The 13,629-nt window shown below is 41.4% G+C and overlaps 1 protein-coding gene across 1 annotated transcript in view; it reads left to right on the forward strand.

Moving 5' to 3' along the window:
- arhgef10la (Rho guanine nucleotide exchange factor (GEF) 10-like a) overlaps positions 1–13,629 on the forward strand; it is a 419,992-nt gene that overhangs the window by 75,096 nt on the left and 331,267 nt on the right. The window contains exon 12 of the mRNA XM_060910368.1: positions 4,190–4,306. Within this exon, the coding sequence (XP_060766351.1) occupies positions 4,190–4,306 (117 nt within the window). The remainder of the gene's footprint in view (positions 1–4,189; positions 4,307–13,629) is intronic.

Consider the following 13,629-nt stretch of genomic DNA (forward strand, 5'->3'; position numbering starts at 1 on the left):
CTACTTCATCACAGGGCCTGATGTACACACATCCATACACTTATTTACATCTTGGGGCAATTACAGTATGTGTAGCCAGTTTGCCTAATGGTGTGTGTTTGGACAGTTAAAGGAACCTGGAGAACTCAGAGGAAACCTAGAAGAACATACAAAACTCTGCCCAGATAGTAACCCAAGCTCTGGTTTGAACCCATGACCTTAGAGCTGTGATGCAGCAATGGTACCAACAGCACCACTGGGCTGCCTGCAATAGTTCATAATGTATTCGGTTCTATCAAAGATAAATGCAACAAGCGAGATCTGGCTGAAGTGACTGAAGATTGATGTGAGCACTTGGAAAAAGTATTGTAGAGCCAATCAACATGTCCAGCAGCTCTAATTTTCTGAACATGAACCTTTGTGGCTTCTCTAGGAGATACTGTGTTCCAGCCAGTCATATTCATTTCTGTAAATGATTTTGCTGAAGGCGGCTCATCAGGCCAGAGACGAGCTAAACAGCTAGAGACACATACACTCACGGGCCACTTTACCAGAAACACCCACATATACACCTGAGGTTTTATGCAGTTCTCTAATCAGCCGATCTCTTGACAGCAGCACAATGCATCAAGTCATACAGATACAAATCAAGAGCTTCAGTTCATGTTCACTTCTTCAAACATCAGAATTGTGATCTCAAAGTGTGACTTTCTTTCACTGTGGCATGGGTGTTGGTTTGAGCCAGATGGACTGGTTTGAGTATTTCAGAAACTGCTGATCTCCTGGGGTTTTCACACACAGCAGTCTCTAGAGTTTGCACAGACAGAATGGTGCAAAAAACAAAAAACATCGAGTGAGTGAGCGACAGTTCTGTGGGTGGAAACAAACGTCTTGTTGATAAGACAGGTCAGAGGAAAATGGACAGGAAGGAGCTGCCAGGAAGGATATAGCAACTCATATAATCACTCTTTCCAACCGTGGTGAGCAGAAAAGCATCTCAGCATGCAACAGCAGAAAGAAGACCACATTGGGTTCCACTCCTGCAGCCAAGAACAGGGATCTGAGAATCAAGAACAAGTTCCTGTTAAAGTGGCTGGTGGGTGTATGTTCCGAGATTGATGCCATGGCTGGTTTAAAAAAAAAACCCAGACGTATGCATTTATTCTCCCGTGTCAAAAAGTTCAAAACTAATGTATCTCATGTATTCAGAATCTACGACACTAGTTCGAATTGGCAACATGAAATGCGACAACAAAACAAATGATACATAAACACTTTCAACCATTCGCATGAAAACTAATTGGTCATCATGTTAGTCATCCAGATCTTTCTAAGTAATTAATTTTTGCAGAATTGAACCTTTGCGTAAAGCGAGACGGCCTTTCGATTTCAAGAAATCGGTGAAATTTAGTTCCGTCTGAAATGTGGTCATTGTGATATATGTTTATTTCTGTAATATCTCACAAAATATCAGGCCATTCTGTGGCTGGGAAGTTATTTAATTTGAGAGGATTGAAGCAAATAATGTGCATGAAATCGCTCGCTTCGTGCAGTCAAGCAGACAGAGGAAGTCCGTGTGTGCGCATGCGCAGGTTTACCTTCTTCTTCTTCTTTTGGGTTTTACAGCAGCTGGCATCCAGTGTCGCATTACTGCCATCTACAGGTTTACCTTTGAGCGTGCACTGACAGTTCCATCATTCTGTCGCTAAACGAACAGCTGATCACACCGAGGTGCTCGCTGAGCGCCAATATTTATTAGTTTGGTCCTGCGTTTCCTTTCCTTCGTATAGAACATAACGTCTTTTCTTCTCGCTTTCCGTTACTGTAGTCGGTCTTTCACATTTCATTCGCACACTCACGTCCTCTATTTTCCTGTCCTATTTCAAATTTGTATCCCACAATGCCTCACGCGAACAGGGAAAGCCCACCATGTCATGCATGACATAGTATCTTGAATCGGGTCATGGTGAAGCAGGAAAAACTAGCGGAGAATTTAAAAGAGAACTGAAGGCAAATTTTTTTATTGTCAAAATTCTGTTGATCTCATCTCATCTCATTATCTCTAGCCGCTTTATCCTTCTACAGGGTCGCAGGCAAGCTGGAGCCTATCCCAGCTGACTACGGGCGAAAGGCGGGGTACACCCTGGACAAGTCGCCAGGTCATCACAGGGCTGACACATAGACACAGACAACCATTCACACTCACATTCACACCTACGCTCAATTTAGAGTCACCAGTTAACCTAACCTGCATGTCTTTGGACTGTGGGGGAAACCGGAGCACCCGGAGGAAACCCACGCGGACACGGGGAGAACATGCAAACTCCACACAGAAAGGCCCTCGCCAGCCCCGGGGCTCGAACCCAGGACCTTCTTGCTGTGAGGCGACAGCGCTAACCACTACACCACCATGCCGCCCCTCTATTGATCTCATTTTATTAAATATCGGAATGCATTTTTGATTGCTATTTTGTCGCTGCTATAGCAAGTTATGAGTGTTTGAAATATGCTCTGTAATATATCAGTCCATATGTTAAAGCGATGGCCGTAAACGAGATTCGTTGAGACCTGTGCGAGACATCGTAGGACGGAAGTAAAACGTACAGCGGAAATCAAAGTGACCGACATCTGCCAACGTTGTCAAAAGACGTGCGCGCCCTCTTTCGAATGCTGATGTGATCAAGCCATAAGTTTTGTTTGTTTTGATAGCAGTCAGGAAAGTTTGAAAAAAGCAGGCAGTAATCGTCATTTAAACTCGTTTTTGTGCAATATTTCGTTTGGAAAATAGTTTTAAAAATGGCAGCACTGACACCTGGCTGACGCTTGATGTTTCGAAGTCTCGCACAAGTCTCGTGAAGATCGCGCGGATAAGCGACGCCTGCCGTGGACCAAACGAACTAAATTCAACACGGCTAAAAACCGAATAGGCTGATAAATATAATATTTAATTGCAATTAGTTGCCAATACGAGTCACGATATAAGGTTACTAAAACCGAAAACGTAACTGAATAACACGTTAATTAAGAAATAAAGCAAGTTTAAAAATGACTTCAGTTCTCCTTTAAGGCCACATGGCCCTAAATTCATTAATTGTTCTGTTTAAAAACACTAATAAAATCGGAAGTCTGTGATTCAAATTTGGTAGCTTTCGGTCCACTAAACAAAAATAATTGTGTGTCGGGGAAAATTCTTTTTATGACCTACACTTGAAAAATCTGAAAGGCAGTCTAGCTTTGATTCTTTCACTTTGGAACAGGGATATTAAAAGACAAACCGACCGATTATTTGATCATTGACTTTATTTTTAACCATAACACCAACTGTTATTTCTATTCACAATGGTCTCACTTTCATATGAAATGTTCCTTAGCAAAAAATGCTGGCGAATAGAGAGAAATAAAAGAAAAGCTTTAATTGAGAGCAAAGCATTAGCGAGTAGGTTATGTCACTATATCACGTTGACCTGCTTCAAACGATGAAGCAATTACAGCGAGCAAAGATGGTGTTCTTTATCACAGGGCGATGAGAGATGCGTTAGCACCGCACCACTGCGGGAAGGCTAATGGCCTAATGAATGAGTGTACAGTTATGACCCTCCATGCAGAGAGCATCTTCAGAGCCTGCTCATTATTCACCAGTTAAAAGAGCCTACTTGGCCTCATTGATGTTCTCTGGATTTGCACAGAAGCCCCTAAGCATGAAGAGCTAATGGGGATTTTTTTTCCTTCTCTTTTTTTCTTCACCCATTTACAGTAGGGATGCTGTCTATTCCGATGTACACCTGGTTGCTCATTTTCTCCTACATTTACCGCCACTTGCCTGAACCACCAGTTGCGTTCAGTCAAAACGAAATGAATGGATGATTTATTTTTCTTGCCAGCGCTCAATACGACCAGCTGTAATGGATTATGAAGGGTGTTTGGATTGCAGAGGTGGCAAACAGTTCGGCTTTATAAGTACCTCAGGAAAATTGTCATTCATTTCCCTCGGCTCAGCCCTGCAGTCATGTGAGGGTCGGAGGAAAATTCCATGTTTCCAGCAGTTTTCATTTGCCAACTCTTTTGAGAAATGAAACATTACGGCTGACGTTATTTAGCCACAGTGAATTGTACACCCAGGTCGATTTGAATAAATAAGAGAGAGTTGATTATTATACATTTCTTCTGTGCCCTTTTCACTCACCAATTTTCTCATCGGGGTCCTCTTCAGTTCTCCAAGTCCATGGTGCTGGATGTTTACAGTGATTACGTCAATAACTTCACCAATGCCATGGCCCTGATCAAGAAAGCCTGCTTATCCAAACCCGCCTTCCTGGAGTTCCTCAAGGTGAGTATGATGTGCTATGGAAATGAATCCACTATTCTGTATAGAGAGCTGTTTGTGTCCCACTGATAATATGCCTGATAATCAGGGCTTTGAACCAGAACTTTTTTCCTATTGGTTCGTTCCGAACAGAAACGGAATTTTAATGTTTCCGGTTTTGGGTTCCACCATTAAATAGACGTTCCCGAACCGGTTAGAACAAAAAAATTTCGCTCCCAGAACGGTTAATTACGTTCCCTGTCAGCCGTTTAACAAATGGCTATAAAATTATGTCTCTGTCTCATCCAGCTTAAGCCAAATGTAGGCTAATTCTATTACAACCTTCATTAAATAAGACAAGAAATAATTCAAAACAATTATTATTTCAAATGTTGGCGATTTGGATTCTCAGTATGTCTTCCCATCTACACAAACAGAAAAAGTGCCAAAAATGAAAGAGAATTCGTTTAGTGTGTTACCAAAGGCTAGTCAGGCCCTATGCATTGATAGGCTAACAGAGGTTAACGTCATTTAATGTTCGCGAGCCTCTCATTAACGTGGACAAATATATTGATATCGTGTTTGAAATTGACGTTTTTGAATAACGATAGACTGCAATATTTACCTCTTATTTAAGATGTGGAGACGTGATAGTAGTCCACCCTCCCGCTCTCTCCGTTCAGTCAGCGAACGTCACACAGGAAGTGAACCCCAGCGGGTCATAGAAACTTGCGCAGGAGAAGAATGACTTTATTTGTAGGCTACGGAAACTTTGAGGAACGAAATAAAAACCGGTATTAACCGGTTACCATTATTTTTAATAAGCGTTTCTGTTCCGGAACATAAAAAATAATAAAGTTTCTGGTTTCGTTTCTGTTCCATGTGAAATAGAAAAAGTTCCCGATTTTCGTTTTCGTTCCTTGAACCGGTTCAAAGCCCTGCTGATAAATAACAATTATTCGTCAAAGGCAAGATGAATATTGGTGATTATACTGTACATACAGGACACTTTTCTATTCCCTTCTAGTAGGCTCCATTCATCTGGTTTGACAGCATGCAATATTGTTAGCATATTGCTTATCCTATGTGTATTCTGCCACTCTACCCAATGGAGAATAAGTGTTGAATATAGTTTACGATATTGCACGGTTGTCATGTTGTCTTGACATCACACATCAGAGACGTAAAACTTCCGCACTAGTGAACGACTGTGACAATTTGTAAACAAACATGGCTGCCAGGTTTGCTTCGTTAAATAAGATTTTGAGAGAATTTTGAAAGAGAAAGACGCATTGAACACCCGAAAGGAATGTGTATGTATAATAATAATAATAATAATAATAATAATATTGGCTGGCTTTTTTCGTGGTATATCAGATATATTCCATTCAGCTACTCGTCTTCGACTCGTTCAATATCATGCTAGCTGAATGGAATATATCTGATATAACACGGAAAAAAAGCCAGCCAATATTATTTAAATAATAACCAAGATGAAGTCGAGGTTATTATTCACTGAGCCTGGGGCAGATAATTGTTTTAGTATAAATACCCAGGTGATTTATTAAAAAAAAATGGATTAAAAATGATTTCAATCTTCAAAAGCAGCAGGCAAATGTAATAATGGTGCACGCAGACTTGTCACTTATCGACACCGAGTCACATAAAATAGTTTGTTTTTAAATCGATAAAATAAATCACAATTTCTCTTTACCTTTGAATAGTTTTAGATCAAACTTCGTAGCATCTTTAGTGCTTTTAGGAACAGGATTTTCTTTCATGAGCTGTAATTCTTCCTCACTTACGGTGACGAAGCGATCGGCCGCCATTTTGCTGAGTCACTCGAGGTGATTATCGAGAAATCGTCCGAATTTCTTGACCAATCAGCACGTGCGATTTTCTATAATCACCGGCGTATTTATACTAACAACTGATAGACACAAATCTTTTTTTTTAAAGATCCATCCTGTACTTGTTCAATTTGCGTCCAATCAAATGCTTTCTAGAACGCATTTGTCCCACCCCTGTAAACAAACCGCGCACATTTCAGTAGAAACAGGCTAGCATCAAATATCAAATAAAAGTAAATCATCGTTCATTCATTCATTCATTCATTCATTCATTCATTCAGTATTTTGGGTAAATTCGAAATAAATCAATATGTCCTTAATGTCTCGATGAGCGTGGGCATTATTTAACTACAGTTGTCGATTTGCGAAAAACTCAACTCTGCTAACTTCAATCCTGTTACTCCTTCAACAGCAAAATGCAGCCCGTCAACAACAAAAACCTTGGACTAAATGTTATATTATGACCTGAGATATGTAATAACATTTTATTTTGAATGCTAAAATATGATAAATGAATGATTCAGGCCTCAGTTACTAACGTAATATTTAGTCCCAACGATAAAAACATTTGATTTACGGATTATTAGCTCATCCGGCTGACAGGCGATGAATTTATGCCATCATGTGTTGTCCAGTGTCGTTCACGTTTCACAAAAATCGCTTCTTCTCTCTCAGTTCTTCACTGATTTTTTTTTTCTTTTGGCAGGAAGGTCGGTCTGCCTGGGGTGCATATACGTACTGTAGCTTCTACCCAAATTTTCATAATTGCAATTAATAATGAAGATATGGAGTCTCATCTCATTATCTCTAGCCGCTTTATCCTGTTCTACAGGGTCGCAGGCAAGCTGGAGCCTATCCCAGCTGACTACGGGCGAAAGGCGGGGTACACCCTGGACAAGTCACCAGGTCATCACAGGGCTGACACATAGACACAGACAACCATTCACACTCACATTCACACCTACGCTCAATTTAGAGTCACCAGTTAACCTAACCTGCATGTCTTTGGACTGTGGGGGAAACCGGAACAAACCCACGCGGACAACATGCAAACTCCGCACAGAAAGGCTCTCGCTGGCCACGGGGCTCAAACCCGGACCTTCTTGCTGTGAGGCGACAGCGCTAACCACTACACCACCGTGCCGCCCAAGATATGGAGTAATTAATCAATTCCTATAGCCTGGCAAGCCAGACTAAATGTGAATATTTAGTCTGGCCTCGATCCGTAGACATTTCCGACGGGGGTAGGAGGAACAAACCACTGTCTTTCAAACTGTCTCTGTGCGTATAGGCCAACGCTCTGACCAATCAGCGCAACAGTGACTGTGACGTAGTCAGAGCGACAGAAAGCAGTGGGGGAGACCTTGAAATAAATAATTTTTCAAAATGCGTATTAATTAATAAACAGGTTCTAGATATTAAGAAGTTTGGAGATAATGACCACAAGTTTGGAGTCTGTACCACATACACTCATTTTTTTTTTCCAAGTGTTTTTCAAGGGTTTGCTTAAACTGTTTTTGAGAGTTTTTATTTAGTGGTGTTTGGTGAAATAATTTCCCTTAAATTTAAAATAACGGGAAAATAAGAAACAATCAAAAAGTAATGTTTCAAAGCTGTTTATTAATTCTTCGTACTGCACAAACTAGCCCCATCCTTTTGGCTACGAGCGGAGCCAGCTGGTAGATCAGACTTTTGCCATAGCCGGTCGGCAAAACAGCGAAAACGTCCTTCTTGAAAAGGAATGAGCGGAGAGCCTCTTCCTGCTCATGTTTCAACGAAAACTCCAAGTCTAATTCTTCTAAAACTGATTCCAAAGCGGAGTCAAACGCGCGCTGTTCACTAGCCGCAGCCATCTTTCCTGCTGCGCTTTCTCCAGCGTCGCGCAGCTTTGTCGTCACTCCTGCAAAAGCCCGCCCAAAGAATCCAAACAAAAACCTTGCATTGTGATTGGCGGGCACGATTTGATGCCCAGGGTGTTTTTGTTTATATGGTGCAAGGCTAGACCCATTCACTAGGCAAAAAATATTTTTGGCCGCTAGGCGGGTGGGTCTAGTTTACTAGGCTACAATTCCTAATGAGCAGTTTCCACACAAATCACTTCTTCTCCATCAATTCTTCACCGATTTTGATTCTTTCTCTCATGAAGGTAGGGTGCATATAACTTCTACGCAGATTTGCTTAATTACAATTATTAATCAAGTTACAGTCTAATTAAGCCTGAATGTCTTGCAGTTCAACAAAAATCACTACTTCTCGGTCAATTCCTCACCGTTTTGGATTCTTTCTAGCAAATAGGTCGGTATTCCTAGGGTGGATATCGCTTCTATATATACACTATATTGCCAAAAGTATTTGCTCACCCATCCAAATTATCGGAATCAGGTGTTCCAATCACTTCCATGACCACAGGTGTATAAAATCAAGCACCTAGACATGCAGACTGTTTTTACAAACATTTGTGAAAGAATGGGTCGCTCTCAGGAGCTCAGTGAATTCCAACGTGGAACTGTGATAGGATGCCACCTGTGCAACAAATCCAGTCGTGAAATTTCCTCGCTCCTAAATATTCCACAGTCAACTGTCAGCTGTATTATAAGAAAATGGAAGTGTTTGGGAATGACAGCAACTCAGCCACGAAGTGGTAGGCCACGTAAACTGACCGAGTGGGGTCAGCGGATGCTGATGCGCATAGTGCAAAGAGGTCGCCAACTTTCTGCAGAGTCAATCACTACAGACCTCCATACTTCATGTGGCCTTCAGATTAGCTCAAGAACAGTACGCAGAGAGCTTCATGGAATGGGTTTCCATGGTCGAGCAGCTGCATCCAAGCCATACATCACCAAGTGCAATGCAAAGCATCGGATGCAGTGGTGTAAAGCATGCCGCCAGTGCAGTGCAGAGCAGTGGAGATGCATTCTCTGGAGTGATGAATCGCGCTTCTCCATCTGGCAATCTGATGGACAAGCCTGGGTTTGGCGGTTGCCAGGAGAACGGTATTTGTCTGACTGCATTGTGCCAAGTGTAAAGTTTGGTGGAGGGGGGATTATGGTGTGGGGTTGTTTTTCAGGAGCTGGGCTTGGCCCCTTAGTTCCAGTGAAAGGAACTCTGAATGCTTCAGCATACCAAGACATTTTGGACAATTCCATGCTCCCAACTTTGTGGGAACAGTTTGGAGCTGGCCCCTTCCTCTTCCAACATGACTGTGCACCAGTGCACAAAGCAAGGTCCATAAAGACATGGATGACAGAGTCTGGTGTGGATGAACTTGACTGGCCTGCACGGAGTCCTGACCTCAACCTGATAGAACACCTTTGGGATGAATTAGAGCGGAGACTGAGAGCCAGGCCTTCTCGTCCAACATTAGTGTGACCTCACAAATGCGCTTCTGGAAGAATGGTCAAAAATTCCCATAAACACACTCCTAAACCTTGTGGACAGCCTTCCCAGAAGAGTTGAAGCTGTTCTAGCTGCAAAGGGTGGACCGACGTCATATTGAACCCTATGGATTAGGAATGGGATGTCACTTAAGCTCATATGTGAGTCAAGGCAGGTGAGCGAATACTTTTGGCAATATAGTGTAGCTTGTGTATATAGTGTATATAGCTTGCAACATTTATTGCACAAGGAAGGTGCAATAAATCGTTCCTTCTGGACTGGACAGGACCGGAATGAGATACACAGTCATTCACGGTCTCGTTTAACTGTTACCATTATTTAAAAATGATCTATTTGAAACACAAATCTGCTGCAAACTTTTGTATTTCCAATGTGACCCTGAGCAGATTTGTGCATTTAATCACAAAATCAAAAATTCTTACTGTATTTTGTACCAGTTTTCAGTTTCCAGCATACAGACAGTTGGCTTTCAGTAACGCATTTGGTTTAACATTCCTGGACACAGTGGGATTAGTCTCAAATCCAAAAAAAAAATTGCTAAATCAACATTGACACAGTGATTTAATCACACAAGGCTTAAGCTGGTTTTCATTTATTTCAGCAAGATGTAGTTTATGCTGCTGTGTGCAGTGTGTTCCCTATCTGATACGGACCACAGATTCCCCAGGTACACTAAAGCACACGTTCCACACACCTGAAGCACCAAATAAAGAACCACTTGCTGCAGAACATCATTCCGATTAGCACCGATGATAAAAACCAGAGCAGAGCAAACATCCCCATCTGCAACGGAATTAGGGACGGATTTAAAGGGAAACACAGATGGATGCCACTATCCTGTAAAAACAGCCAGAACTAATCACCATAGGCATCCCATACCAACAAAAGAGCAGAGAACAATCAACGTTGGGTGTTAATTCTTCTCAAAACATCAATCGTAGTAACAAAGATCTGTAAAATTACAACCAGTCGTATTATATTAATAACCTGGTCCTGCTTATGAACAGAAACTAACTGGTAAAGATGTGTAGGGTTAATAAAATAGGCACTGGCTAAAAGCGGAGCTCCTGATGAGTGGAAGCGCAAAATCAATCTGAATAGGATAATAATATTACAGCAGCATGTATGAACTATCGAATTGTATACTGTGGTGTCGTGTATTTCACATCAATAAATCGCTGCATTATCTTGTGACAGTGACACTAATAATGAGATACACGTCAAAAAACATGAATTCATTACGAAGGTGTCGCTGTGACTTACAGTGGTGCTTGAAAGTTTGTGAACCCTTTAGAATTTTCTATATTTCTGCATAAATATGACCTAAAACATCATCAGATTTTCACACAAGTCCTAAAAGTAGATAAAGAGAACCCAGTTAAACAAATGAGACAAAAATATTATACTTGGTCATTTATTTATTGAGGAAAATGATCCAATATTACATATCTGTGAATGGCAAAAGTATGTGAACCTTTGCTTTCAGTATCTGGTGTGACTCCCTTGTGCAGCAATAACTGCAACTAAACGTTTCCGGTAACTGTTGATCAGTCCTGCATGCCAGCTTGGAGGAATTTTAGCCCGTTCCTCAATACAGAACAGCTTCAACTCTGGGATGTTGGTGGGTTTCCTCACATGAACTGCTCGCTTCAGGTCCTTCCACAACATTTCGATTGGATTAAGGTCAGGACTTTGACTTGGCCATTCCAAAATATTAACTTTATTCTTCTTTAACCATTCTTTGGTAGAATGACTTGTGTGCTTAGGGTCGTTGTCTTGCTGCATGACCCACCTTCTCTTGAGATTCAGTTCGTGGACAGATGTCCTGACATTTTGCTTGGGAATTCGCTGGTATAATTCAGAATTCATTGTTCCATCAATGATGGCAAGCCGTCCTAGCCCAGATGCGGCAAAACAGGCCCAAACCATGATACTACCACCACCATGTTTCACAGATGGGATAAGGTTCTTATGCTGGAATGCAGTGTTTTCCTTTCTCCAAACATAACTCTTCTCATTTAAACTAAAAAGTTCTATTTTGTTCTCATCCGTCCACATAACATTTTTCCAATAGCCTTCTGGCTTGTCCACATGATCTTTAGTAAACTGCAGATGAGCAGCAATGTTCTTTTTGGAGAGCAGTGGCTTTCTCCTTGCAACCCTGCCATGCACACCATTGTTGTTCAGTGTTCTCCTGATGGTGGACTCATGAACATTAACATTAGCCAATGTGAGAGAGGCCTTCAGTTGCTTAGAAGTTATCCTGGGGTTCTTTGTGACCTCGCCAACTATTACACGCCTTGCTCTTGGAGTGATCTTTGTTGGTCGACCACTCCTGGGGAGGGTAATGATGGTCTTGAATTTCCTCCATTTGTACACAATCTGTCTGACTGTGGATTGGTGGAGTCCAAACTCTTTAGAGATGGTTTTGTAACCTTTTCCAGCCTGATGAGCATCAACAACGCTTTTTCTGAGGTCCTCAGAAATCTCCTTTGTTCGTGCCATGATACACTTCCACAAACATGTGTTGTGAAGATCAGACTTTGATAGATCCCTGTTCTTTAAATAAAACAGGGTGCCCACTCACACCTGATTGTCATCCCATTGATTGAAAACACCTGACTCTAATTTCACCTTTGAATTAACTGCTAATCCTAGAGGTTCACAGACTTTTGCCACTCACAGATATGTAATATTGGATCATTTTCCTCAATAAAAAAATGACCAAGTATAATATTTTTGTCTCATTTGTTTAACTGGGTTCTGTTTATCTACGTTTAGGACTTGTGTGAAAATCTGATGATGTTTTGGGTCATATTTATGTAGAAATATAGAAAATTCTAAAGGGTTCACAAACTTTCAAGCACCACTGTATAATAGTTCAAAACGACGAATAGACCCCTTCGCATGTTTGTAAACAAACTGACTGTTGCTAGGATGTGCGGGCAGCCTGGACTCAAACAATGGCGCTGCCCATAGACCGGCATTATGAGCTGTCAGATTATGCAAAACAATTGTCGTTACAAGATCGAGAATGCTACATAAATAAGTTAACTCTAACAAGTGGACATCGCCTACCGGATCCGCATTTAATTAAAGAGTGGACGGACGATGATAGTAAGTTCCCTGGTATACAATGGCCAGATATATACTCGTACCTTATTGACAAGACTTCAGTGTACACCCACGAAAAACTTCGTGCCTACAAGTCTTTAGACGCATATGATTGTTATGTGTGGGCATGTACAACTTAATTAACAATGGGACATTCATATTCATTTTGTTTTAATCAAATTATGCCAGTGATGTGATGGCAATGTGGCTTTAGCTACAACAGCAAATCCCAACACTAAACAGCAATTTGCAGGAGGTAATGGCATGAAAGGAATGATAGTGTAAAGAGTGCAGCTAAGAGAAATCAGAGCTGCGTAAAAAGCGAGAGGCAGAGAGCAGAAATGAAACTGAACGGGGCGGGAGCTAGGTTAGAGCAGTCAACGTAAGTTGGCATTTAGAGCGAGGGCACACAATTTTACCTTTCCATCTGTTAGGACTAGGACTGTTTTGGCCTCTAGAGGCCGCTGTTATTTCCTTTTCATGTCGTGTTTATTTTGGCCTCTAGAGGCCGCCACTGTTCCTGTGTTTTGTGTTTGTGTTAATTGCCTAATTATCTTCACCTGTGTCCTTAATTAGTTTGTCTATTTATACCCCTGAGTTCAGTCCTCTTGTCACGGAGTCTTTGTGCTGTTATGTTTATCTCCAGTTTCCTTTGTACTGTGTTTTTTGATCTTCTTAGCTTTTGTATTTTTGCACTTTGCTTTTCTTTTGGATTATACTCTTTGGTTTTTTTTTGTCTTTTGTTTTGCCCTGTATATAGTGTATATAGTTTAAATAAACCTTTTGATTCTTTTTCTACTTCCGCCTCACGCCTCTGCATTTGAGTCATCCCCCTGGTGGCCTAGTGGGGGTTTGCTGGATTATCACACCAACGAACCAGGTTCGAATCCCAGCAAAACCCTAACAGAAAGACTCCGTCATGACCGACTCAGCAGAGGCTGCTTCAACTGTCTACCCGGCCAACCTTCAGGGAATTATGGCAGCTTT

This window comes from Neoarius graeffei, chromosome 26 (assembly GCF_027579695.1).
Source record: "Neoarius graeffei isolate fNeoGra1 chromosome 26, fNeoGra1.pri, whole genome shotgun sequence".
Taxonomy (NCBI): Eukaryota; Metazoa; Chordata; class Actinopteri; order Siluriformes; family Ariidae; genus Neoarius; species Neoarius graeffei.